Here is a 27151-nt window from a genome sequence, read left to right on the forward strand (position 1 = left end):
TCCCTCTGCCTGTGTCTCTGGTTCTCTCTCTCTCTCTCTCTCTGTGTCTCTCATGAAGAAATAAAATCTTAAAAAAAAAAAATTTACTCTATTTGGGCTGGGCCATCCATTTCTCCTGCCCTGGGATTGGAACTTCTGGTTCTCAGGCTTTTGGACTCAGACTGAATTACATCACCAGTTTTCCTGGTCCTCCAGCTTGCAGAAGGCATATCATGGGACTTCTTAGTGTTTATAATCATGTGAGACAATACATAGAATCTCTCATATATATTAAACACACACACACACACACACACACACACACACTCCATTTCTCCGGAGAACCCTGACTAAGCAGCACTTAGAGGGAAATTCATAGCACTGAATGTATATATTATTTTTATTTATTTATTTATTATTTATTTATTTATTTATTTATTGAGAGAGGGAGAGAGAATCTTTTTTTAAAAAGATTTTATTTATTTATTCATGAGAATACACAGAGAGGAGAGAGAGGCAGAGACACAGGCAGAGGGAGAAGCAGGCTCCATGCACCGGGAGCCCGACGTGGGACTCGATCCCGGGACTCCAGGATCAGGCCCTGGGCTGTAGGTGGCGCTAAACCGCTGAGCCACCAGGGCTGCCCAGGAGAGAGAATCTTAAGCAGACTCCATGCCCAGCTCAGAGCCCACGACTGAGATCATGACCTGAGTGGCAATCAACGGTTGGATGCTTCCCAGACACCTTTGAACGCATATATTAGAAAAAAAGAAAGCTCTAAAACCAATCATCTAAGTTTCCACCTTAAAAAACTAGAAAAAGAAGAGATTAAATCCAAAGTAAGCAGAAGAAAAGAAATAATAAAAAGTCATACTACATCACAAATCAATTACATTGAAACCAAGAAATCAACAAATCCAAAAGCTGGTTCTTTGAAAACATCAATAAAATTGATAAGCTTCCAGCTAAGCTAACTAAGAGAGATTAGTAATATAGAAGTATATTACAAACATCAGAAATGGAAGTAGGGACATGACTGGAGGACATGTGGACATTAAAAGGATAATAAAAGAATATTATGAACAACTCTGTTCCCACAAATTTGATAACCTAGATGAAATGAAACAATTATTTAAAAGATATACTTTGCCAAAACTCACACAAGAAAAAACAGACAATCTGAATTGGCCTACACATATTAAAGAAATCAAATCAATAATAACCTTTCAAAATAGAAAGCACCAAGCCCAGTTGGTTCACTGGTGAATTCTATACAGTTAAGGAAGAAATCATACCAGTTATCTATAATCTTTCTAAAACAAACAGAGAGATACTTCCCAACTCGCTTTACCGGGGCAGCATTTCGCGGATACCAAAACCAGACAAAGACATTACAGAAAAAGAACTGCAGATTAATATTTCTCATGAACCAGATGTAAAAATCCTCAACAAAGTACTAGCAAATTAAATCCAGCAATATAGGGCAGCCCTGGTGGCGCAGCGGTTTAGCACCGCCTGTAGTCCAGAGTGTAATCCTGGAGACCTGAGATTGAGTCCCACGTCGGGCTCCCTGTGTGGGGCCTGCTTCTCCCTCCTCCTGTGTCTCTGCCTTTCTCTCTGTCTATCATAAATAAATAAATAAATAAATAAATAAATAAATCTAAAACAAAACAAAACAAAACAAAAAAAACAGAAGAGCCAGCACAGTATTAAAGGAAAAGAACGAAGTCAGAGGATTGACACTTATGTGACTTGCTATAAAGCTACTCTAATCAACACAGTGGAGAAAGACTTTCTTTCTTTTCAGCAAATGGTACTACAGTAGCTGGACATCCACGTGTAAAAAAAAAAAAAAAAAAAAAAGGAATCCAGGAGCACCTGGGTGGCTAAGTCAGTAGAGCATGCAACTCTTGATCTTCAGTTTGTGAGTCCAAGCCCCACAATGGGCATAGAGCTTATTGAAATGAAAATGAATCTAGACACAAACACCTTATACCTTTTTCAAAAGTTAACCCAAAATGGATCACAAAACTAAATGTGGAGCGCCTGGGTGGCTCAGCTGGTTCAGCAGCTGGTTCTTGATTTTGGCTCAGGTCATGATCTCAGGGTCGTGGGATTGAGCCCCACACTGGGCTCCGTGCTCAGCACAGTCTGCTGTTCCCTCTCCCTGCCCTTTCCCCCACTCTCCCTCTCAAATAAATAAATAAAATAAATGTAAAATGCAGAAATACAAAGTTTCTAGAAGTTAAAATAGGACAAATGTAGAAGACCTTGCACATTGGAGTAACTTTTAGATACAACACTAGGCAGGATCTATGAAAGAAAGAATTGATAAACGGGACTTCATCAAAATTATAATGCTCTGTTCTGTGAAAGATGCTGTTAAGAGAATGAAGATAGAAGTCACAGACTAGGAGGAAATGTTTGCAAAAGACACATTTGATAAAGGACAGTTATCCAAAATATACAAAGAATTCTTAATACTCAACAAATAGAAAATGACCTGATTTAACAATGGGCAGAAGATCTAAACAGACAACTCACCAGAGAAGATATATAGATGGCAAATAAGCATATGAAAAGATGCCCCACACCACATGTCACCAGCAAAGTGCAAATTAAAATGAGCGAAACCACTACACACCTACTAGAATGGCCAAAATCCAGAAAACGGACAACACCTTATGTTGATGAGGATGTAGCAACTTGTCATTGTTGGTGGGAATGCAGACTGGTAGTCACTTTGGAAGACAGTTTGGTGGTTTCTTAGAAAACTAAACATATTCTTACCACACAAACCAGTGATCATACTTATTGGTATTTATCCAAAGGGAGTGAAAAGTGTGTCCACACAAAACCTACACATGAATGTTTTTGGCAGCTTTATTCCTAAGTGCCAAACTTAAAAGCAACCAAGATATCCTTCAGTAGATGAATGGATAAAATAAACATTGGTACATCCAGACAATGGAATATTATTTGATACTAAAAAAAAAAGCCATCAAGCCATGGAAAGACATCGAGGAAATTTAAATGGATATTGCTAAGTAAAAGAAGCCAATCTGAAGAGGCTACATATTGTATGACTCCAACTATATGATGTTCTCTAAAAGGCAAAAAACAAAACAAAAAAACAAACCTATGGAGATCGCAAAAGGATCACTGGATGCCAGGGGGTGTGGGTACGGCAGAGTAAGGTGGCAGAGCCTGGAAGGATTTTTAGGGCAGTAAAATTACACTGTATGACGCTATAATGGTGGATACATGTCATATCTTTGTCAAAACCCATAGAATATACAACAGCAACAGTGAACCCTAATGTAAACTAAGGACTTAGGGTGATAATGATGTGTCATTTGTTGTATGTTCATCAAATGTAACAAAAGTACCACTCTGGTGGGGGATGTTGATAATGGGGGGGGGGGGCTATGTATGTGTGGGGGTAGGTGGTGTATGGGAAATCTCTGCATCTTCTGCTCAGTATTGCTGACTACCTAAAACTGCTCTAAAAAAATAAAATGTATTAAAAAATAAAGACATCTGAGGTGTGCCTGGGTGGCCCAATCAGTCAAGCATCTTCCTTCAGCTTGAGTCACGATACTGGGTCCTAGGATGGAGCCCTGTGTCAGGCTCTCTGCTCAGTGGGGAATCTGCTTCTCCCTCTCCCTGCCCCCTACTCATGCTCTCTCTCTCTTTCTCTCTCTCTCTCTCTCTGAAATAAATAAATAAATCTTAAAAAAAAAGATATTCACTTTTGACTAAAAAAAAACTATTTGAACTAGGAATAAAAAAAATGCTAACTTTTCAACTCATTTGATGATGCTAATGTGGTATCAATAGCAAAATCTGATAAAGATACTAGAAAAACTATATAGACCTATCTCAAGACCCAGAAATCATGACCTGAGCCAAAATCAAGAGTTGGACGCCGAACTGACTGAAGCCACCACCCTAGCACCCCTGTGTTTCTTTATATATTCTGTATATTTTCTGGTTGAATAAGCCTCTCCAAGAGAACCTTCCAGTTTCTGGGAGAACCGCATCAGAAGTCTCTGCGCCTCCTAGCAGATGAACACTGTCAGTACTTGGATTCTGGCCTGGGATGAGACAGACTTCAGATTCTGGTTATAGATCACTGAAGGTGAGGGACACTTCCTTCCTCCTCTACGGACTTATTGCCAAACATGACAGTTGTTCTCTTTCCTTGAAGTGCCTGTAGCTTGAAGTCTGACTTGTATAACAAGTTACATAAGCTTTCTTTAAAAAAAAAAAAAAAAAAAAGAAAAGAAAAAGGTAAGGGGCATCCGGGTGGCTCAGTGGTTGAGCGTCTGCTTTTGGCTCAGGTCGTGATCCCGGGGTCCTGGGATCGAGTTCCACATCGGGCTCCCTGCATGGAGCCTGCTTCTCCCTCTGCCTGTGTCTCTGCCTCTCTCTGTGTGTCTCTCAGGAATAAATAAATAAAATCCTAAAAAAAATATTTTTAGAAAAAGGGCAAAAATAGGGAGTATAGAAGGAAAAATAGGTAAATGGGAAAAAAAAAAACTACACTGAAAACTGTATATCAGGGGTTTTATCTAATGTTTTTTTAAAGGTTTTGAATTTCACCAAGTATATTAATTAGCATCCAGTGCAGTAAAGATGATTGAAATGATTACATTGGATTGGAGACTCAGAGAATTGAGAGAAAAACAATGTGCTGTCTTCATATAATGTTTTTGTCGTTGTTGCTTTTTCCTTTATGCAATGTTTTCCTTTGTTTTTGGAAAGGAGCAACTGTGGGTTTTCTTTACTTAAAGCAACTTCGGGGGCACCTGGTGGCTCAGTTGGTTAAGCGTCTGCCTTTGGCTCAGGTCATGATTTCAGGGTCCTGGGATTGAGCCCTGCATTGGACTCCCTGCTCAGCAGAGAGTCTGCTTCTCCCTCTCTTTCTGCTGCTCCCTCTGCTTGTGCAGTCTTCTATCAAATAAATAAATACAATCTTAAAAAAAAAATAAAGCAACTTTGAATGGTTGTTTTGGTTTTAGAAATGGTTTTGTAAATCTTTTCAGTTTGAAATGATACTCCCTTCCCTCTTCCCTCCCAACAGAAGTGGGGTTTGAGCATTCTGCATCGTTGGGGAGCAGAATGAGTTAAGACTTTTGTAATCAACAAAACAGGTTTTGTACTAGCACAAGCAAAATGTTATCTGTTATAAAGGTCCAAGGATATTTATTTATTTTTTATTTTTTTAAAAAGATTTTTATTTATTTATTCATGGAAGACACAGAGAGAGAATGAGAGACAGAGGCAGAGACACAGGCAGAGGGAGAAGCAGGCTCCACGTAGGGAGCCCGACGTGGGGCTTGATCCCGGGAATCCAGGATCGCGCCCTGGGCCAAAGGCAGGTGCCAAACCGCTGCGCCACCCAGGGATCCCCGGTCCAAGGATATTTAACAGAATGAGAGGATGTTCTTGGGAACAGATTGGATACAGAAAGTATTACTTTGATTTGCTTCTGAATCTCTGCTTTATTGCTCAATCAGAAACCAACTACCATGGCTTCCATCTGTTAGACGCCAGTAGCCCTGTCATTCATATCCGTTCTCTTCAACAGACATGCCAGATGATGGGGGCCTCTCAGTCCACATTCCAAATTCTTGGAAAGGAATCTAATTGGGTTCAGCTTGGGTCAGAGGCTTATCCACAGAGCAATCAACTGTAGCCTGGCGGGACAGGGTGCACCATGTGAATGAAGCTTCTCTTTCTGCTAAATTATGGTTGGCAAGTGAAGGCAGACTGAATTAACTACCTAATTTTTGGGGCCCTATGCAAAATGAAAACCAGGGCTCCCTTGTTCAAAAATTATCAAAGATTTCAAGATTGCAACAGCAGAACATTAAACCAAGGGTGGGGGCCCTTCTAAGTGTAGGGCCCTGGATGACCACACAGGTCTCGCCCAAGAGGCTGCTCCAATGCTCTGCACCTGGAGGAAGAGCCCCCAAAATAAATTTCTAGACCTCATATGTCAAAACTTGGAACTAGTGACTCTTGTTTTTGAAATTTGTAACTTTGAGCGTTATGCTTTCTACCTTCCCCCGTTCACTTCCTTATGTCCTCCTCAGATTCAGTAACTTTATGTGGAATTGCTTGAGTGTGAATAAGTTGTATTTTTAAGTCTTCTGTCTCTTCCTATTTTTTTTTAGTGTTAAATCTTTTTTTTTTATTTTATTTATTTGTGATACTCACAGAGAGAGAGAGAGAATGAGGCAGAGACACAGGCAGAGGGAGAAGCAGGCTCCATGCACCGGGAGCCCGACGCGGGATTCGATCCCGGGTCTCCAGGATTGCACCCTGGGCCAAAGGCAGGCGCCAAACCGCTGCGCCACCCAGGGATCCCTCTTCCTTTCTATTATTAGGCAATGATCTTCTGGAAGGTTGTACAAAGTATGCATTTGGCTTGGGTCAGTTGTCCACATAAGAGTTGATGAAGAAGCAGTTAATGTCCTTTTTACTGTTTTTTTTTTTTTTTTAGATTTTATTTATTTATTCATGAGAGACACAGAGAGAGAGAGAGGCAGAGACACAGGCAGAGGGAGAAGCAGGCTCCCTCTGGGGAGCCTGATGTGGGACTGGATCCCAGGACCCTGGGATCATGACCTGAACCAAAGGCAGACGCTCAACCACTGAGCCACCCAGGTGCCCCAGTTAATGCCCTTAAAAAAAACTTTTACCTGGAATTATTTTAGACTTATAGAAAAGTTGCAAAAATAGTTTTCATATATTCGTCTCAAATCTTCTCTTAATGTTAACATCTTTTTTTTTTTTTTTTTTTAGATTTTATTTATTTATTGAGAGACACAGAGAGACAGAGAGGCAGAGACACAGGCAGAAGGAGAAGCAGGCTCCATGCAGGGAGCCCGATGTGGGACTCGATCCCGGGACTCCAGGATCACACCCTGGGCCGAAGGCAGGCGCTACACTGCTGAGCCACCCAGGGATCCCCTTAATGTTAACATCTTACAGAACTCTAGTACAATTGTCAGAACCAAAAAGATTAATGTTACAAAACTACTAACTAAACACTTCTCTTGAATTTTACCAGCTTTTTTGCTAGTGTCGTTTTCTTATTCTAGGCTCTTGACTGGATCCCACACAGCATGTAGTTATTTCTCTTAGTATCATGCAGTCTGTAAAAACTCCTGTGACATTGTCTTTCCAGACTGACTTTTTTGAAGAGTACTGACCAGTTATTTTGTCAAATGTCCTTCAATTTGGGTTTGTCTGACATTTTCTTATGATTAGGCTTAATATTACGGGTGACACTGTGTCCTCCGTGTATCCTATCAGGTTCATGATGTTACTTTGTCTTGTTACTGGTGATGTTGACCTTTATCGCCTGATCAAGGTGGCTTCTGCCAGATTTCCCACTGTAAAACTACCCTTTTCCTTTGTAGTTAATAGGTATATTGCAGCAGATATCTACTCAAATTCTGCTTCTCTTCACACTTCTGTCCACTTATTTTTTGCACTCATCAGTGGAGCTTGTGTGCAACAAGTACTAGTGTCTAGCTAATGGAGGTATTTTCTGCAGTTCTGTTTTTGTCTCTAGGCTTGTGGTATCCAACCTACGGCTCATGTTAGTTCTTCCCATCCTTTTTAGTGTAGCTTTTTTTTTTTTTACTTACAGTAGGTTCGCTTTTTAGTATTTTTTATTCCATTTGGGCTCTCTCCATGTCCCAGTTGGTTTTAGTTATTTATTTTGGGGGCATGGGAAACATTACCATTGTTCAGAGTCAAAACTACACAAATATGTACTCTGAGCATCACTACCCCCTCACGCCTGCTACCCTATTCTCATTTACCCCACTTTCCCATCTTTTTCCCACCTATCCCCTACAGGAAACAAATCTCCTTATTTTCTGACTTATCTTTCTTGCACAGCAGGTCTCTTGCGCAAACGGACAAATACAGCGTATTTTCTTATATTCCCTTCTTTCTTAGGGTGGCATTCGTGCTTTGCTTTTTTCACTTAGAAATGTGTCTTGGCAACACTTTACATCAGTTCACAGAGTTCTTCCTCATTTTTTTTAACAGCTGCTGAGTGCCATTGTATAATTTATCATAAATGTGCACTTAGATTGTTTCTAAAATATTGCAGTTACAAATACTACTGCAATGAATAACCTTATGTATGAGCCTTTTTCCCATTGTTGGAGTGTATCTTCAAGTGAATGTCACAGATACATATATACACACATATCTTTCTTTCCTTCCAATCCTTCTCAACAGAACTGAGAACGGTGTTGATGTTACGGTCTCTTTCATGCTTTCTTTCTTAGCTCTAACTGCTTTGAAGTCTGTAATCTCTGACAGTAAGCATGAGTGGTGGTCATGAGTACATTTTTACAGAAAGTCTTTGCTCCCTCACAAGGCCAATAATTTGAGTGACACCCCCAGTCTTGTACTACAGTAGTGGTTCTCAACCTTGACTGAACATGACAATCACTAAGAACTTTTTAAATATATCAATGTTTAGGAATGCTCTCGGTAGATTCTGCAGTTAACGCAGAGTCTTTGGGTGTGGGACTCAGGCACCTGTATTATTCTAAGGTGCTGTAGAAATTCCAACGTACAGATAAGGTTGAGAATCACTGGGTTAAATCCTTGAAATGTGACAAAAATCTCCTGGCCCTTACTATATTCCCTGTGATTTGAACCAGCTGCCAGACTGTATACTGGGTGACTGGGACATATTCCACTAAGAGAATTCCTGACTTTTACCTGGAGGAGAGGTAAGTACCAGTGGCTTAATTTAGGGAGAGGTAAAGGTCTTTAATGAGGGGCACCTGGGTGGTTCAGTGGTTGGGCAGCTGCCTTCGGCTCAGGTTGTGATCCCAGGATCCAGGATCGAGTCCCGCATCAGGCTCCTGAGAGGAGCCTGCTTCTCCCTCTGCCTGTGTCTCTGCCCCTCTCTCTCTGTTTCTCATGAATGAATGAATGAATGAATGAATGAAGTCTTTAATGAGATGTAAGTTCAACCCAGACAAGAAATAAGTTTTTTTCTCTCACAGAATCTGAATAACAGTGACAAGTTGCTTCAGGCCAGGAAGAAAGGATGTTCAAAATTTCCTTTTCTCCCCTTCAACACACAGATTGGGGAACCTTAGTTTGTAGTGGCAGTATTAACAAGCTCCAACTAACACTTGTAAAGCAGACTCCACTAATTATACTATTTTTCATCAAATCAAAGATAGTATGACTTATAAGACAGTTATCTTATGCAACACTAAGAAAAAAAACCTCACTGCTAAATAATTGAGATACAATTAAATATAAGAGATTTAAAAAACTTGTTTTATTTATTTATGATAGTCAGAGAGAGAGAGAGAGAGGCAGAGACACAGGCAGAGGGAGAAGCAGGCTCCATGCACCGGGAGCCCGACGTGGGATTTGATCCCGGGTCTCCAGGATCGCGCCCTGGGCCAAAGGCAGGCGCCAAACCACTGCGCCACCCAGGGATCCCCAATATAACAGATTTTTAAATGTAGGAAAATGTACATATTAGAATCGAAGTATAGTAGATCTTTACACTAAACCTCTTCTTTGAACCCCAGGTTAGTATGGTCACTTGAATTTCTCAGACTCTTTAAATCTAACATGTCCCATGCAGTGTCTGGGTGGCTCAGTCGGTTAAGTGTCTGCCTTTGGCTCAGGTCATGATTCCAGGGTCTTGGCATGGAGTCCCGCATCAGGCTTCTTGCTCATCAGGGAGCCTGCTTCTCCTTCTCCCCCTCCCGTCCCCCTGCTTGTGCTCTCTCTCTCTCTCAAATTAAAAAAAAAAAAAAAATTTTAATAGAAAAAGAGGCATAGTTGAAAAGAAAGAAAAGAAAAGAAAAGAAAAGAAAAGAAGGAAAGAAAGGAAGGAAGAAAGAAAGGAAGAAAGAAAGGAAAGAAAGGAAAGAAGAAAGGAAGAAAGTTAGAAAAGGAAGAAAAGGAAGAAAGAAAGGAAGAAAGGAAGAAAAGAAAGAAAGAAAGGAAAGAAAGGGAAGAAAGGGAAGAAAGGAAGAAAGGAAGGAAGAAAGGAAGAAAGAAAGGAAGAAAAGAAAGGAAGAAAAGGAAGAAAAGGAAGAAAAGAAAGGAAGAAAGGAAGAAAGGAAGAAAGGAAGGAAAAAAGGAAGAAAGGAAGAAAGGAAGAAAGGAAGGAAGAAAGAAAGAAAGAGAAAGAAAAAAAGAAAGAAAGAAAGAGAAACCTGACAGGTCCCACTCTGGACTCTCCACCTGCCTTGCCAAAGCTGTTCCTTTTCCTGCATTCTCTGCCCTATCAAACCGAGTCCCCTGTCAAAGCAGAAGCATGGAAGTTGAGCCAGTCTCCTGACCTTCTTTGCTTTCCACATGCAAGAGGCCTCTCCCACTGTATCAGTTCTGTCTCCTCCCCCTCTCCTGAATGCATTGCCTTCCTCTTCCCCTCTGCCCCGACTTTGGGTCAGGTCTCCCTCCTCTCCTCACAGAATTACTGCAGTGTTTTCCTACCTGTTTTCCACTCCTCTCATCAATCCTACTCCACACTGTCCTTGTTTTCCTTCCTAAACATGGATCTGATCTTATTCCTCCCTTAAGTATCCTACAAGGCAAACACCGCATGATCCAAAATACAGGCAAAGTGCTCCAACAGGCCACCTCCCAGAAGAGAAAAAGGCTCAACCTCTGAGCCACGCAGGCGTCCTCAGGACAAAAATTTTGGATGAAATCCTCCCCACGTTGTGGTCATGCGGACGAACGCACTTGTTCACATGGGGCGGAGAGCCACCTCCGCGGCCTCAAGGGAATGGAATAATTCTGGGTAAAATAATTCGTAAATAATAATAGCTGAGGTTTAGGGGGAGCACCTGGGGGGCTCAGTGGTTGAGCGTCTGCCTTTGGCTCAGGTCGTGATCCCGGAGTCCCGGGATCAAGTCCCGCATCAGGATCCCCATCTCCCTCTGCCTGTGTCTCTGTGTTTCATGAATAAATAAAATCTTTTGAAAAACGTAAAAAACACCAGCTAAGCTTCTACGGGACGCTTGCTGTTCCAAGCACTTCCTACGTGTCAGCTCATCGACCCTGCACAATAATCCTGCAGGTACTCTTATCAACACCCTCATTTTCACCTGCAAGACCCTCCCCCCCGCAACAGGTCGGGTTGGTCAGGGACGGAGCTGGGATTGCAGGCTTTAAATCTGCATACAGGGATCTAGCTCCAGCCCCCCCCCCCCTTTTTTTTAATAGAAAGCCTATGCCATTCTTTTTTCCTTTTTCCTTAACGATTTTACTTATCTATTCATGAGACACCCAGGCAGAGGGAGAGGAGGCTCCCTGCGGGGAGCCGGATGCGGGACTCGATCCCGGGACCCCGCGGTCACGCCCTGGGCCGACGGCGGGCGCTGCAGCTCCACATGAGCCACCCCAAGCCCGGCCCACTCTTTTCCTCCGTCTGACAGCCCACAGACCTCACAGCGCAATCCAGTTTCTAGGGAATCCGCTCCTGGCGCGCGCCAGCTCCGTGTCCCATCGCAGTCCCGCCCGCCCGAGCCGCGGGGCGCTCCGCCGTCCTTCCGCTGGGTCCTCGGCGTCCGGTCCGTCAGGCTCCGAGGCCCGACTAGGGCTCGTGCGCGCTGCGTGCGCCCAGTGGCCTATCTGTACGCGAAAGGGGTGACGGCCCCGAGACCGAAACAGACACGGCGAGCGCAGCCTGCAGGGCGGAGAATGGGCGCCCCGCCCCCCGCCCCAGCCCCGCGGCCGCCCCCTCCCGCTCTCCCCGGGCCGTCGGCGCCGCGCGGAACCTTTCCTGCAGCCCCGCGCGCAGCCGCGGGGACGTCGCCGCGAGGCGCACCGCACGGCGAGGCCTGGGAGCTAGTAGTCTAGCCACATGCCTGAAACTTCCGGCTCGCGTCCACGATTCGGGAGAACGCGGCCTCCGATGTTCGCCCCTTCTCCAGTACCAGGCGACGATTACGTTTTTGTGCCTTAGTCAGTGGCGTCCTCCAGCGGCTCCGCGCGAGTTTGTTCGCCTTTTTGATCAGGCATCTCTGCGGACGGCCCATCCGAAACGAACAAGGAAGGCGGGGGAAGAAAGCGGAAGCCGCGGGGTCCTGGAAGCCAGAAAGTGTCCGGAGCCTGCGCCGAGCTCTCGGCGGCGCCCCCCGCTCTTGCGCGCAGGTCTCGGGAGCAGGCGGGGGAGAAGGCGTCGTTCCTGGAGCGGAGACCCGGCGGCCGGAGTCCTCAGGGATGAACCTCGAGTTGCTGGGTGAGGAGCGCTGCGCTTGGTGCGGGAGGCGAGGGCACCCGGGCGGGCGGGCGGGCGGGCCCGAGGCTGCACCCGTAGGGCCCCCGCCGGGCTGCGGGTCACTGGGCGCTGCTGTTAGGGAGCAGCAGCGGGGGGACGAGCCTGGCCGCTGCCGGAGCTGCATGCATGGTTCCCCGGCGCCGCTTCCAGACCAGTTGTGGGGCGGGGGGGACCGACACTTTGTGACCTGGATTTGATTAAAGGTGCTCAAGTCCCCCAGAGCAGCGGGATGGAGGAATCTGAGGATGCGAGGCTTGAGGTGAAGCTCTGCAGGCTTGGCAGGGGCTTGGGGACCTGGAAAGCTTGGATCGTTCTGTAGAAACACGGGATGCCTAAGGAGGGGAACGTGCGGATGTGAGCTGAAATTCCTCCTTGGGCGGATGAAAAAGGTCTCCGTGGGCAGGGACGGGGAGGCGCTAAGCGAGTTAATGGCATCGTTGACGCTGGAATCCAGGTACCTCGAGCTCCTGTTTAAGCTCCTTAACCACCAGGGACGGCGTGTAAGACACTGGGAACTGAGTCATTTCCTCCCTCTTACCCAAGTTGTTCAAAACAAAACAAAACAAAACAAAACAAAACAAAGAAACTGTAGATCCCTTCTTTTAGGTTTTCATTAGGTGTTGATCAGGATAGCCTAGGGAATGGCTGAGGTTTTCCAGAATTCCTAAATGACTTGCTGTAAAGTTTCCTCTAAAAACAAACAACCACGAACAACAACAACAACAACAGCAAAAAACAACTCAGAAGTCGTGCTGAGGGATCCCTGGGGGGCGCAGCGGTTGGGCGCCTGCCTTCAGCCCAGGGCATAATCCTGGAGACCCGGGATCGAGCCCCAAGTCAGGCTCCCGTGCATGGAGCCTGCTTCTCCCTCTGCCTGCGTCTCTGCCCCTCTCTCTCTCTCTCTGTGACTATCATAAATAAAATTTTTTAAAAAATTTAAAAAAATTAAAAAAAAAAAAAAAGAAGTCGTGCTGAATGTTTAAAGGGTTTCGAAGATTTTGAAGAAATGGTCCTTAACTGTAAGGAGCTTTCTGTTAAGCAAGGAGGTTAAGGTGGTTATCTAAACAGTCCTACTATATTGCAGAACATAGGCCTTTAAGGGTCATGACCAAATGCTAAGAACCTTGAGAAGGGGGAGTGGAATGTCTTTGAGGTGGGGGAGGAAGGATAACCAGGAACAACAACAACAACAACAACAAAAACCTATGGAGGAGTTGAAGTTTTGAGTGGGCGTTGAGGATTGGTGAAAAAGAGATGGACGCGTGAAGATACCAGGAGAAAGAGGCTTATTAGGAATATTTGAGCTGAGACGTCAGTGAGAAAGAATGTTCCCGCTTGGCCAGGTTGTGGGTACTGAGTAAAGAGAAGGCCAAGAGATGAGGTTGCTGCCATCTGTTCTGTGGAGGCTCTTGAATGCCCAGCTGAAAAGTTTGTGCTTTTTTTTAAGGAAGGTAGGGCAGATCCAGTGAAGGGTTTTGACCTGGTGAGTGACTTCATCACAGCTCTGGTTTTAAGATTTATCCGCCAGCAGCATGTTGTTGAGTCTTGGGTGGTGTGAGACCACTTTGGAGGGCTAGAGTAAATGAGTGATAGAGAAGGCCCGAGCTAGGAAATGGAACGAAGAGGCACCGAGGAGGTAAGAGTTGAGACAGAATTTGAGAATTGGTTGCATGTGGTGGGGGTGGGGAGGAACAGCGAAATGAAAAGGATGGGAGCCAATGGTGATATTACTGGTGACCATTTAAGGAGATTGGTCAGAGACCGCTTTGGACATGTTGAGTGTGGATCTGGGATTCAGGGGATAGCTTTAGATTTGTGAGAGTGATGGGTACTTTTCCTGCAGGTGGGCTTGTTGAAACATTGCTGAGTGGATGACAAGGCCAAGGGAGAGAGTGGGTGGGGCAGAAAGGGAAGACTGCTGAGGGCAGAATCTTGGACAGTTAGTTACGTATATTTAGGGGTTAAGAGGAGGAATAAATGATAATAAATTTTTTTAATTTTTTTTTAATTCATTTATGATAGTCACAGTGAGAGAGAGAGAGGCAGAGACATAGGCAGAGGGAGAAGCAGGCTCCATGCACCGGGAGCCCGACGTGGGATTCGATCCCGGGTCTCCAGGATCGCGCCCTGGGCCAAAGGCAGGCGCCAAACCGCTGCGCCACCCAGGGATCCCATGATAATAAATTAAGAGTTACATAGTACTTATGAGCTAGGCATATTTTTGAAAGGTTCCATTTATTTACCTACATAGAAGTGGAGGAGGATACACGACGTGCTCTCAGAAGCCAGTTGTAGAGCACTGGAGGCTGAGAACTGACAAAGGGCTGCTCTGTATAGTCCTTAGGCAGCTTGGCACCCCCCTTGGTGACTTGAGCGGAAGCTAGAGGCAGAGTGGAGGCCAAAGGTCCACCCTTCAGGATGGAGGAAAGGTGATAGGCTAGTACATTGAAAGAAATAGTTATGGGAAAGGTTTTTCTTGAATGACACAGAAGATTCTTGAGGGTGAAACTTACTAATATTTATCATTGGAAAGTTAGACAACTTATATATATATTTAAAGATATTATTTATTTGAGAGCGCGCGCAAGCGTGTGTGCCCCTGTGAGTGGGGGAGGAGCAGAGGGAGGAAGAACACACAGACTACACTGAGTATGGAGCCTGACTTGGGGGCTTGATCCCTCCATCCTGAGATCATGACCTGAACCAAAATCAAGAGTCAGATGCTTTTTTTTTTTAAGAGTTTATTTATTTATTCATGAGAGAGACAGAGAGAGGCAGAGACACAGGCAGAGGGAGAAGCTGGCTCCTCACAGGGAGCCTGATGTGGGACTCCATCCTGGAACCGGGATCACGCCCTGAGCCAAAGGCAGAGGTTTAACCACTGAGCCCCCCAGGCATCCCAGATTTGAACTTATTTTATTTTTAAAGATTTTATTTATTTATTCATAGACACACAGAGAGAGGGGCAGAGACACAGACAGAGGGAGAAGCAGGCTCTATGCAGGGAGCCCGATGTGGGACTCCATCCCGGGTCTCCAGGATCACACCCCAGGCTGCAGGCGGCCCCAAACCGCTGAGCCACCGGGGCTGCCCAAGAGTCAGATACTTAACTGACTGAACCACCGAGGTGTGCCCCAGGAAAGTTAGACAATTTAAAAGAAGGCTGGACCCAGTAGATCTGCATTTCTATGGAAGTGACTGAGTTTTAAAGGAGAAGGTTAATTGCAGATAAAAAGCATGAAGGAACAGAAATGATGTGATTGTGGGAGCATGCCCAGGAAAGGATATCTGGCTGGATAAAGGAAAGGAATGATAATGTGTTCTTAATGTGAACACTCAAGATCCTAATCTTCTGCAGTCACCTTTAAGCCCTTGCTGTGTATCTGACAGTATGCATCTGAGATACAAAGTTAAGGAAGTTTTTCAAAACTATTTTTACTACAACTCACAGTAAGAAATCTTTTTTATTTTCCTTTTTCTTTAGAGAGGGAGAGAGACAGAAGGAGAGGGGAGGGAGGGGCAGAGAGAATCTTAGGCTCCTTTGCCCAGTGCTGAGCCCAGCCAAGATTGTAAAAATGAGTCCACTAGAAAGTGTTTGTAACACTGTGTGGAATGTGAAGAGTAAAAAAGTTTCCTGCTTCCTTGGATTGTGAGCCCAGCCCACAAGCTCACCATGAGATTGTGATCTGAACTGAAATCAGGAATTGGATGCTCAGCTGACTGAGCCACCCAAGTTGCCTAAGAAATCTATTTTCTTTCTTTTTAAAGATTTATTTATTTACTCAACGAGAGACACAGAGAGAGGGGCAGAGACACAGGCAAAGGGAGAGGCAGGCTTCTTGCAGGGAACCCGATGTGGGACTCCGTGGTCACGCTCTGAGCGCATGACCCCTGAGCCGAAAGCAGACAGTCAACTGCTGAGCCACCCAGGCATCCCAAGAAATCTATTTTCAATCACAACCCATCATATATACAAATATATATAACTAAGTTTTTCAAAATTATACTTAATCCCTGTTATGCTCAGTGTCCTCTGATGTCTTCTAATCTTTTAAAAAACTTGTGGCTCACTAAATTGATTTATCTATTTATGGTGGATTGGACCCTACTGTTTGAAAAACACCGAAATAAGATACAGCCTTTGCCCTGAATAAATACGTAGAACTAAGAGGAGTGAGGCATAAATAATTGTGTATAATACGGACCCATAATAAGTGAATACATTATGGGAGTTCAGCTGAAAGCAATTTATTCTGCATCATTGAGGTTGGCAGTAGAATTTAGGGATAATTTTACAGAGGAAGCGTCGTTTAACCCAGACAGTACAGTTAAAGTAGGGTTTTTCCAGAGGGTCAAGTCAGGGGAGGTACTTAGCAGTGCAGAGAATAGTTGGGACAAATGTTCTGAGGCATGACAGTGTGGTATGTTCAAGAAATGGTTAGTAGTCTACAGCTGGTGCTCAGGGTGGGTTATGTGAGGTTCTAAAGTAGGTGCTGATGGGAAGTTAGCCAAACATGCAGTGGAAAACACTGCTTGGGGCCAGAATGAAATCACTTTATAAAATTATACTTAGAAGTTTGGTATATTGTTGGGTGAGGAAGATTTTTAAGCAGTTAAGTGAGAGGTGACAGTCCGGTCTTAGAAAGTTGGCTGTGGCAGTTTTGTGAGGGAAGCGAGACCGGAGCCCAGGACCTGTAGTAATTATGATAGTGAAGGCATTGGATGAGGGTGGGATCTATCATCTGGACACCTGCAAGTTGCATTTCTCTAAAAGAAAAGCCACCGACTGTGTCCTCACTTGTTAGATTGAGGAAACAGAATGGAAACTGCTGCTGTGCACCTAACCATTACAACAGGGAAGAGTTGGTTGGAATCGAAAGTAACAGGGCCATTGGGGAAAAGATCTGTGCTGTGGTTTGAGAGCTTATGATGATCAGGTCTTCAAGGAGGTGGATGTTCAGCAGTGTAGAGAATAGACATTATTCCAGGTCATGAGAGCAGGAGGAAGAAGGCTAGAAAAGGCTTGGATGGCTGTGGGGGTGGGGCACAGTGTTTTAAGAACGGGGTCAGGAAAGCTAATGTAATGAAATATGTAATAAAGCCAAGATTGTAAAGATGAGTCCACTAGAAAGTGTTTGTAACACTATGTGGAATGTGAAGAGTAAAAAAGTTTCCTGCTTGATTGGACTGAATGGTGCAATACCAAATTTATTCATTTAGCACTCAGCAAATACCTTTTGTGGGCCTACGGTAGGCTTTATAGGCAAAGAGGCGGCGGGATGCTTGACTTCTAATTTTTCTTTTATCTTCTCTGAGAGAAGGGATGGTTTTTTTGGAACAAATAAAGTGAACACTGGTTGTTGCCAAGAAAACCCCTCAGTAGGTAGAGATTCTAGGTCACTTACTCCTTTTTATTTTATTTATTTTATTTTATTTTATTTTATTTTATTTATTTTATTTATTTATTTATTTATTTATTTATTTATTTTCTTACTTCTTTTGATTGACTTATATTTCTTGGCCTTGAGATTCGGAGAGAGAAAGGAAGATGTACTGAAGGAAAACAGATGGACACATTTTGATTTTCAGTAAAGGGTGTGTGATGTTTTACAGATAACCTTGAGGTCAAATTCCAGCAAGATTCTGGAGGCTTTTTAGTGTAGTTATAGTTAAGAGTGTGGTATCTGGATCAGGTTCCAGTTTTGCCACTTTTTAACTGTGTGAGCAGTTCCCTCCTTGGGAAGTGACTTTGTAGCCTAACTTTGTTCATCTGTGAAATGGGTTGTAATAGTGTCACTGAGCCAATGGGTGTTTGCCCCTTGATGAGTTACAGATCCACCAGGTAGTTGGTGCACAAAGGAAACTTTATTTGCAGCAAGTAAGATCATGGGAAGTAACTTCCAAAGCTGTCTCTCTGAGTGAGTGTGAATGGATTCCTTCTGTTTAGGGTTAGGATGAATATTTAGTTGGGAGGCCTTGTCCTCACAGGTATAGGTGAGCTCCAGGCCACACATGCGCCTTAAGGAAACATGCTTTTATCCATATATTGTTATGTAAATGAGGTTTGTGCTCCTCCTTAGGCAGGAGATTTTAGTATTATAATGAGGTAAAGGTATTAGGAGGTCCCTCTGAGGTCCCTGTGCACAAGCTGGAGTCCAGGGTTACGCTCAAACTGGTCCAGGTTGGGTGGTCTGGACCCTGTTGTTTGAGGGGTGGTTTCAGTATCCATTTGTCTGAGTGAAGAGATCAAAGGGGAAAGAAAAGAGCTTAAGGAAAAATGTGGGACAAAGGTTGGTGAGTACAAGCAGGTGGGCAGTAGAGATCAGGTCTTGGGGTCTAGCGGGTGACAGCAGTGGTCACTGAATAGTGAAGTGAGAGGACTGAATGAGAATTCTATAGAAAAGACCTTCGTACAGAGTCTGACACATAAACTCTCAGTAAGTAGCTAATCATAAATGCAGGTTTGCGCACTTCAGAGAAATGGTGAGCCCACTTGAGATTGAGTCTGGAAAGCTCATTGTGGTTCTTTCATTTCTTTTCAAAGAACAAATATAGCACGTATTTATCACAGCAGTGCAAACAGTTCACATGCATACAGATAAAAACTTTCTCCTGTTCCCCAAAAGGTACTGTCTAGAGTTTATCCTTTTTATTCCTTGCTCACGCAAACATTTAAACCGGTTTATTAGGGCTTTGTTTTTGCTTTTTTCCAGAAATAGAACCTTTTTATACACATTACTTGAAACTTGCTTTCTTCACTTAACACTATAGGATGCTATTCCTACACATTAGGAGATAATAGATGGTAGATTTTTTTTTTAATTTTTATTTATTTATGATAGTCACACACACACACACACACACAGAGAGAGAGAGAGGCAGAGACACAGGCAGAGGGAGAAGCAGGCTCCATGCACTGGGAGCCCGACGTGGGATTTGATCACGGGTCTCCAGGATCACGCCCTGGGCCAAAGGCAGGCGCCAAACCGCTGCGCCACCCAGGGATCCCTAGATGGTAGATTTTAATGCATTCATGTAGATACACATTCATTATATATAATTTTAACATTTTTAAAATGTATATGCTTTTTTAAAAAAAGTGATCTTTTCTTCTTCTCCTCCCTTTTGTTGATAATCCCGCATATTTCCTCCCATATTTTTCTCTATGCTTATATATACTTGTGTGTGTATGTGTGTGCAGATCAAGTTTTCCCATCTCAGAATGTAGATTGTCTTTTCATTTGTTTAGATTTTATGGCCTTAGCTAAGATTTTATAGTTTTTTTCATACATGTCTTTTGTCCTCCTTATTAGCTTTTTCCTTAAATATTTTATATGTTTGTAGCCATTGTGAATGGAGTTTTTCCTTGTATTTCTATTTTTGGATACTAATTGCTAAAGTAATCCCTGCACCCAACATGTGGCTGGAACTCATGACACTGAGATCAAGAGTTGCACGCTCTCCTGACTGAGCCAGCCAGGAGCCGCTTTCCTATTTTCTTATTAATTTAAATAATTTTCTTATTAGAGCCTCTTGTGTTTTCTGGGTATTCAGTGATAGCAAAAGAGTAATTGGTTTATCTCCTTATATTCAGTGGTTAAACCAGCTATCATTTTATTATTCCATTGGCTGGAGCCACCAAGATGGTATTAACTAATATTTATTGGCTTATATATATTATATATGACATATATAAAGTCTTCCTCATTGCTTAATATTAAAACCATTAATTAATGGTTTTAATTGAAATGGTTTTAAAGGACAGCCCACGTGGCTCAGAGGTTTAGCGCCGCCTTCAGCCCAGGGTATGATCCTGGAGACCTGGGAGTCCCACATCTTGCTCCCTGCATGGAGCCTGCTTCTCCCTCTGCCTGTGTTTCTCTCTGCCTGTCTGTCTCTGTGTCTCTCATGAATAAATATATAAAATCTTAAAAAAAAAGTAATGGTTTTAATATTTCACCTTTTGGAATGATAATCGTGTTTTTGTTAGAATGTATCATTTATTGTAGTCTTCTGTTCCTTTTATTAGAAATGATTATGGAGTTTTAGTAAATGTGTTTTTAGCATCTGCTGATAGGATTGTGGCTGTTACAAACATTCTTGACTAAGGATGTACATTGTGCCATGAAGGTATGTTAGGAGTGCCCTTGCCATAACCATGTTCTTTGTTTTTTCTGCTATACTGTAATGCCTTCTTACATGGTACAATAACAAAATCCAGATGCTTTGTGTTTAGAAATTGGGTATAATTGTATATATTGTTAGAAGTTACTTTTCAGGGCAGCCCTGGTGGTGCAGCGGTTTGGCGCCGCCTGCAGCCCGGGGTGTGATCCTGGAGACCTGGGATCGAGTCCCACATCGGGCTTCCTGCATGGAGCTCGCTTCTCCCTCTGCCTGTGTTTCTGCCTCTCTCTCACTCTCTCTGAATGAATAAATAAATAAAAATCTAAAAAAAAAAAAGTTACTTTTCAAGTCTGTAGAATGTAAGGGTAAAATATCATGTACAGTTTATGTTAAGAAAATTCTTATTTTCTTTTTTGTGTTGTCTCTGATGTTTTGGTGTCAGTTATTTTGGCTTTGTAAGAAACTATATTTTTTTCTGCTCAGAATAGCTTGAATAACATAGTAATTGCTGCTTGAATCTCAAGGAGATTGAGTCTTAGGAGAAACTGCTCACAAAATCTTTATGGGCCTATTCCTTTCCCCCTCTTTTAATGGTTTGTCTTTAACAACCATTCAGTGTGTTTTTTACTGATTGATCCAGTCAAGGATTTTTCTTCTATAATCCATTTTGGAAATGTTGTTTTGCTATAGAAGTCACTCATGTTTTTTGTATCAGGTGTATCATGAAGTGAAATTTCTGACCAGGGTTTTATTTCTCTTTGGCATCCACATCTTTGGGTATCTTTTCTTTCCCCCTATATGGTTTTTAAAATCTCAGAAATCTAATTGTCACATAAAATGGTAGATGGTAGCAAGATGGAGAATATAAATGATTTTGAACATTTTCTGAGGAAAGGGCCTTGTGGTTTTGTAATCCTGCTTGACGGCAATCTTGCTCAGGCCCTCCAACAAAACTGTTCTAGATTAGCCTAGTCTGTTTTTTTTTTTTTTTTTTTTAAGATTTTATTTATTTATTCATCACACAGACACACACACACAGAGGCAGAGGGAGAAGCAGGCTCCATGCAGGGAGCCAGACGCGGGACTCGATCCTGGCCAGGATCACGCCCTGGGCAGAAAGCAGGTGCTAAACCGCTGAGCCACCCAGGCATGCCCTAATCTAGTCTTTTTTATATTTCACTTTCTCTTTATTCTCATTTAAGCACCTTATTGTAATTCTATTAACTAGCATGATTAACTCGCAAAAAAGAAAAGCCCATCATAAAAAACATAAATCAGAAATACAAGGGATAGTCTGTGTTGAGAGGTAGTCATACATTTAAATGGTCCATAGATTCTGGACTAGCTCAGAATCTTCTACGTGGCTTTACTTACCTCAACACAGCATATCACACTGTGCTCCTTTCCCAGTATTTTATATTTTCACATTGTGGTTTTTTGTTTGTTTTTTAAATTTTTGGATAAATGCTTTTTTTTTGTTTGTTCCTTAATCGTGTGAATATAGATCTGTCTTACTGATTTGGAAAGATGTATAAGCCAAATTACTGATAATACAAGTCACATTGTATGCGTAATGTGGCTTAGTGGTGTAGCGCCACCTTCAGCCCTGGGCGTGATCCTGGAGACCGGGATGGAGCCTGCTTCTCCCTCTGCCTGTCTGTCTGTCTCTCTAATAAATAAATAAAATCTTTAAAAAAATACAACTGTAAATATATGAATGCTTATATAAATACATGCTTCTATATTTGCTTATATAAATAGGCATATAGAAATATATGGAATATTTAACCTTGGTGAGTGGGTTGCACAGAGGAAACGATTTTTTAATTACACATTTCTGTATTACATGTATTACTTCAGTAACTTGACAAAAGTTCTTTCAAAAACCTTTTTTTTTTTTTTTTTTAAGATTTTATTTATTCATAAGAGACACAGGGAGAGGTGCAGAGACCCAGGCAGAGGGAAAAGCAGGCTCCTTGCGGGGGAGCCCGAAGCCGAACTCCATCCCAGGACCCTGGGATCACGCCCTGAGCCAAAGGCAGACACTCAACCGCTGAGCCATCCAAGCGTCCCCAAAAACCTTTCTTGATCTGGTTTCAGCATTTCAGGTCCTTCTTTCATAATTGAATGCAGTCAGCCACTCTAAGTCTGGTTCACATTAGATAAATCAAGATAATTACCTTTTGGGGACATTTACCTTTAGTGTTCTTTACTGTAGGGCTGGTGCTTTTTGATTACTTCTAATGTTTTCACTGTGGTTTTTTTTTTTTCTTCCTTTCGTTTTAAGTAATCTCTACACCCAACAAGGGGCTCAAACTCCCAACCCAGAGATCAGGAGTTGCCTGCTCTTCCAAGTGAGTCAGCCAGGGATCCTTCACTCTTTAGTTTTCAATCAATTTTTATAAAGGACAGAATAGAATGTCACATAAAACTGGTTTTCAGACTTTTTTTTTCTTTTAAGTAGACTTTTTTTTTTTTTTTTAAGATTTAATTTATTTATTCATGAGAGAGAGAGAGGCAGTCAGAGAGACAGGCAGAGGGAGAAACAGTCTCCATGCAGGGAGCCTGATGCAGGACTCCATCCCGAAACTCCAGGATCACACCCTGGGCCAAAGGCAGGTGCTAAACTGCTGAGCCACCCAGAGATCCCTAGACTTCTTTTTTATTTTAAATGAAATCTGATTTGGGTGCCTTATGTGTGAAACAGCTTTCATGGACCTGTAGTTTTCAGTATAAAGACCACTGTAGTAAAATACTTAGGTAATGTTATAAGTAAATCCTGACAAAGATAGTGTTGCTGCTGATGTGACAGTTCTGAGAAGTGGGCGGTATCATCATGCCATCATCTGCAGCTTGAAATGTTTTTGACTTGTGTGTGAACACCACATTTCATATAGGAAAAGCATTTAGGCGTGTTGACCCCCAACTGTCATTTGCTTAAGAAATTAATCTAGAGAATTGCATCAGTAATCAACTACCAGATGATGTGACAATGCACATGTCATTAATAGGAAGGTAGATGACCACGGCTGGTTGGCTGCTGCTAATGAAGGTTTCAGAGAGTTCATCTGACTTAAGATAGTTTGACAGATTGGGTTTTTAAAAGTTTGTAATTCAGAATAACCAGCATAGCCCCGTTACCTGTTTATGTAAGTAACATTTTTATGAAAAATAACTTCTCTAAAACAGAGTGGGAAGAAGAGCATTGTTTTATGAGTTGTCTTTTTAATGCATTGCCTAAGTAGAAGTTGGCAGAGTTCTTGCATCTACTTTTGCATGAATTCTGTTACAATATCACTGCTGATGTGGCCTCAGGAGAACTCATCTGTAAACTTAGGAGGTAGGAGAGTAAAGAGGCAGATGCCATCTTGAAATGATAATGAAAATAGGTGTGTCCCCCCCTCCCCCCCCCCCCCCCGCCCCCAAGTCCCAGAGCTACCCCCTGCTACCAAGCAGTTCCCCATCCACACTTTGCAGACCACTGCATCCACCAATTATGAGTTGGAGGATCCTTGGTATGTTGCACATGCTCCATGAATTCTTTCTTTGCTTTGTTGCAGAGTCCTTTGGGCAGAATTATCCAGAGGTAAGAGTATAGTATTATTGTGAATTTAGGAGTATGGTAACTTGATAGCTTTTGTGTTTGAATGGAAAATGTTGTTTGATCCCCCCCCCTCCTTTGACAACAGGAGCTTTAAGTATAATGATACCTCTTTTGCTATAATATGGAATTCAGTATTGAATTTTGAGGAGAGAAGATATAGATAGACAATATTGGTGGAAAATCTCACCATAAGGTTGTAAATCTTAAAAAAAAAGGTGAAGAATCTTTCACAAACAGTACCATCACCTGTACATAGATTTTTTTTCCTGTGTGTTTTTCTAGCTTTAGTCAGTGTTTTTGCATAGTAATAATGTGTATGCCCTAAATGTGCTTTACTTTTTTAAATGTAAAAATATCTTGTAATACTTTAAATATTTGTTGGTGTAACCATTATGGTTATTTTAAATGGGTTGACATGAATATAAAATAATGTATTTAACTTTTCCTGATGTTGCACATACAAGTTGTTCTAGGGGTTTTGTTATAAATTATTTTTCTCATAATAAATCCCAAGACTATGATTACTGGGTCAGTGGGATGACTCTTAATGAATTTTGTTATATTTTGCCTAATTGCCCTCTACATTAAGTACAGTTATACTAGTAATGTATGGGATTAATCACATCTGTTTCCAGAAATTAGCTTTTATAACTATTTCCTCGTTTTGGCTAGTTTAATAGGTGTAAAAACACAATAGAGTTTCTTTTGGTACACCTCATAATTTAAATTAAACAAAAGTGTCATAGATGATAGAGAACCTTTGAGAAATAATTTGGATATCTTGGTATTATTGTCTATATCCTCGTATTCATTTTAATTTTTAGGAGGCCGATGGAACTTTGGATTGTATCAGCATGGCCCTGACTTGCACCTTTAACAGGTGGGGCACGCTGCTTGCAGTTGGCTGTAATGATGGCCGAATTGTCATCTGGGATTTCTTGACAAGAGGCATTGCTAAAATAATTAGTGCACACATCCATCCAGTTTGTTCTTTATGGTAAGGAATTTTAACATTAATATGTTTAATATGAGTTGAATCAGGGGGATGAATGGTGACTCTATAATTGCCAATCTCATTGTACTAGATTTTAATACTTAGAGTTTTTAAGTGTTCAGTCTTTAGTAGTACAATTTCTCATAGCATATGTAGACCTGGAATCCATGTTATCCTTGAAGTACCTTTGTGGGGGAGAAATTGAGTGTACTTGTAGATTTATATCAGGCTCTGAGAATATTGCAGTACTGAAATGAGATATTTACAGATTGCTGCTGTAGTAGTATTTGTGATATTGACTTTTCATTTAGAAAAGAAAATCTTGATTAGGGAAGCTAATCCCTAATTAGCTTGGAAGGGAAGCTTGGAAGTCTTCTACTTCAGCTTTGTCCAGGTTCCTGAATTCCAGCAGTTTTAATGATCATGAGCATGTCTGTTCCTTCACTGAATTATAGTTGAGGCTTTTTATCAAATAAATTGAGCTAAAATCTAGTTTAACATAAATTCCCATTGATTTCTTTCTTCCTCTCTGGGACTGCTGTATTTACTTCAGAAATTTTAGGACACCTTTTCTTCTAAATGAACTTGGGGCCAAAAAAAGGACCTAATCAAATTTAGGTTAAAAAGAAAAAAAGAGGGGATCCCTGGGTGGCTCAGCGGTTTAGCGCCTGCCTTTGGCCCAGGGTGTGATCGTGGAGTCCTGGGATCGAGTCCCACATCGGGCTCCCTGCAAGGAGCCTGCTTCTCCCTCTGCCTGTCTCTGCCTCTCTCTCTCTCTCTCATGACTAAATAAATAAAATCTTCAAAAAAAAAAAAAAAGATTTTATTTATATGTTTATTTTAGAGTGAGCGAGCAAGTGTGCAAGTGTGCGAACTGGGGAAGGAGCACTGTAGGGAGAGAGGGACAAGCAGACTCTGCAGACTTGGGACGAGCATGAATCTGATGTAGGGCTTGATTTCATGACCTCGAGATCATGACCTGAGCCGAAATCAAGAGTAAGATGCTCAACTGACTGAGTCACCCAGGCGCCCCATAATCTGATCTGGATTTATGAAACTAACTTCAGCTATATTGTAATGGCAGCTATTGTAGATTGGGAGGAGGCCTGAATCCCAGTAGGTTTGGCTGCTAATGAACTCTCTTTGGCCAAAACTTGTCCCTAATATGAGAGAGTACCAGCCTGGAAGATCCCTTAGGGTTTTTCCATCTCCTTTGCTTTTTTTTTTTTTTTTTTTTTTAACTGTTCTTGCAGTAAAGATTTAAATAAACCTGTATGTTTTTAATAGCTTTATTAAAATATATGTAATTCACATACTATACAATTGACTCAGTGTATAGTTCACTGGTTTTTATATATTTAGAGTTGTGCAACCTCATCACAATCTTAACATTTCCTACCTGTTAAAAATACACAATTTATTTTTATTGTTAAATAATATGTAATCATTTAGAATATTATGGAAAATACACCAAAGCAGAAAGAACAACTGGTATCTCCCATAATCCCAACCCAAGTATTATTACTGTAAAGATTTTAGTATGTTTCTATATATAGTTTTTAAAGAGCAGAATTTGTAATTGTGCTCTATTTTATTTTTTTAAAGATTTTATTCATTGAGAGAGAGAGCAAAGGGAGGGGAAGAGGTAGAGGGAGAAGCACACTCTCTGCTGAGCAGGGAGGCCAACTCAGGGTTTGATCCCAGGACCCCAAGACCGCAACCCAAGCCGGAGGCAGACGCTTAACCAACTGAGCCACCCAGGTGCCCCTTTATTCTGTTTTACTTTATTTTTTTATTAAAAAAAGTTTTTTTTTAAATTTATTTATTTATGATAGTCACAGAGAGAGAGAGAGAGAGGCAGAGATACAGGCAGAGGGAGAAGCAGGCTCCATGCACTGGGAGCCCGATATGGGATTCGATCCTAGGTGTCCAGGATCGCGCCCTGGGCCAAAGGCAGGCGCCAAACCGCTGCGCCACCCAGGGATCCCTTTTCTGTTTTATAGTTTGCTTTTTTTCTCCCTAACACTGGATAGTTTCCTGTTTACATAGCGTCTTTTTTTTTTTTTTTTTTTTTTTAAGATTTTATTTATTTGAGAGAACAGAGAGTGAGAGAGAGAGCACGAATGCTGAGCAGGGAGCCTGAATTGGG

General features: G+C 42.2%; 1 protein-coding gene and 1 long non-coding RNA gene across 8 annotated transcripts in view; one reads left to right on the plus strand and one right to left on the minus strand.

Annotated features, from left to right (window-relative positions):
• LOC144307362 (uncharacterized) overlaps window positions 1–11728 on the minus strand; it is a 56514-nt gene extending 44786 nt beyond the window's left edge. For 3 of the 4 annotated variants that reach the window (XR_013374254.1, XR_013374253.1, XR_013374252.1), the window contains exon 1: window positions 11445–11715. This is a non-coding gene — a long non-coding RNA (uncharacterized LOC144307362). Of the gene's footprint in view, window positions 1–11444 lie in introns of all 4 variants that reach the window. The other variant, XR_013374251.1, reaches the window with a different exon arrangement.
• A 339-nt stretch (window positions 11729–12067) lies between these two features.
• RBBP5 (RB binding protein 5, histone lysine methyltransferase complex subunit) overlaps window positions 12068–27151 on the plus strand; it is a 39560-nt gene continuing 24476 nt past the window's right edge. For 2 of the 4 annotated variants that reach the window (XM_077886582.1, XM_077886583.1), the window contains exons 1-3: window positions 12068–12241; window positions 23965–23990; window positions 24833–25005. In XM_077886582.1, the coding sequence (XP_077742708.1) occupies window positions 12223–12241; window positions 23965–23990; window positions 24833–25005 (218 nt within the window). In that variant the 5' untranslated portion in view covers window positions 12068–12222. Of the gene's footprint in view, window positions 12242–23964; window positions 23991–24832; window positions 25006–26617; window positions 26764–27151 lie in introns of those variants that run through there. The other 2 variants (XM_077886584.1, XM_077886585.1) reach the window with 2 other exon arrangements.

This window comes from Canis aureus, chromosome 38 (genome assembly GCF_053574225.1).
Source record: "Canis aureus isolate CA01 chromosome 38, VMU_Caureus_v.1.0, whole genome shotgun sequence".
Lineage (NCBI taxonomy): Eukaryota > Metazoa > Chordata > Mammalia > Carnivora > Canidae > Canis > Canis aureus.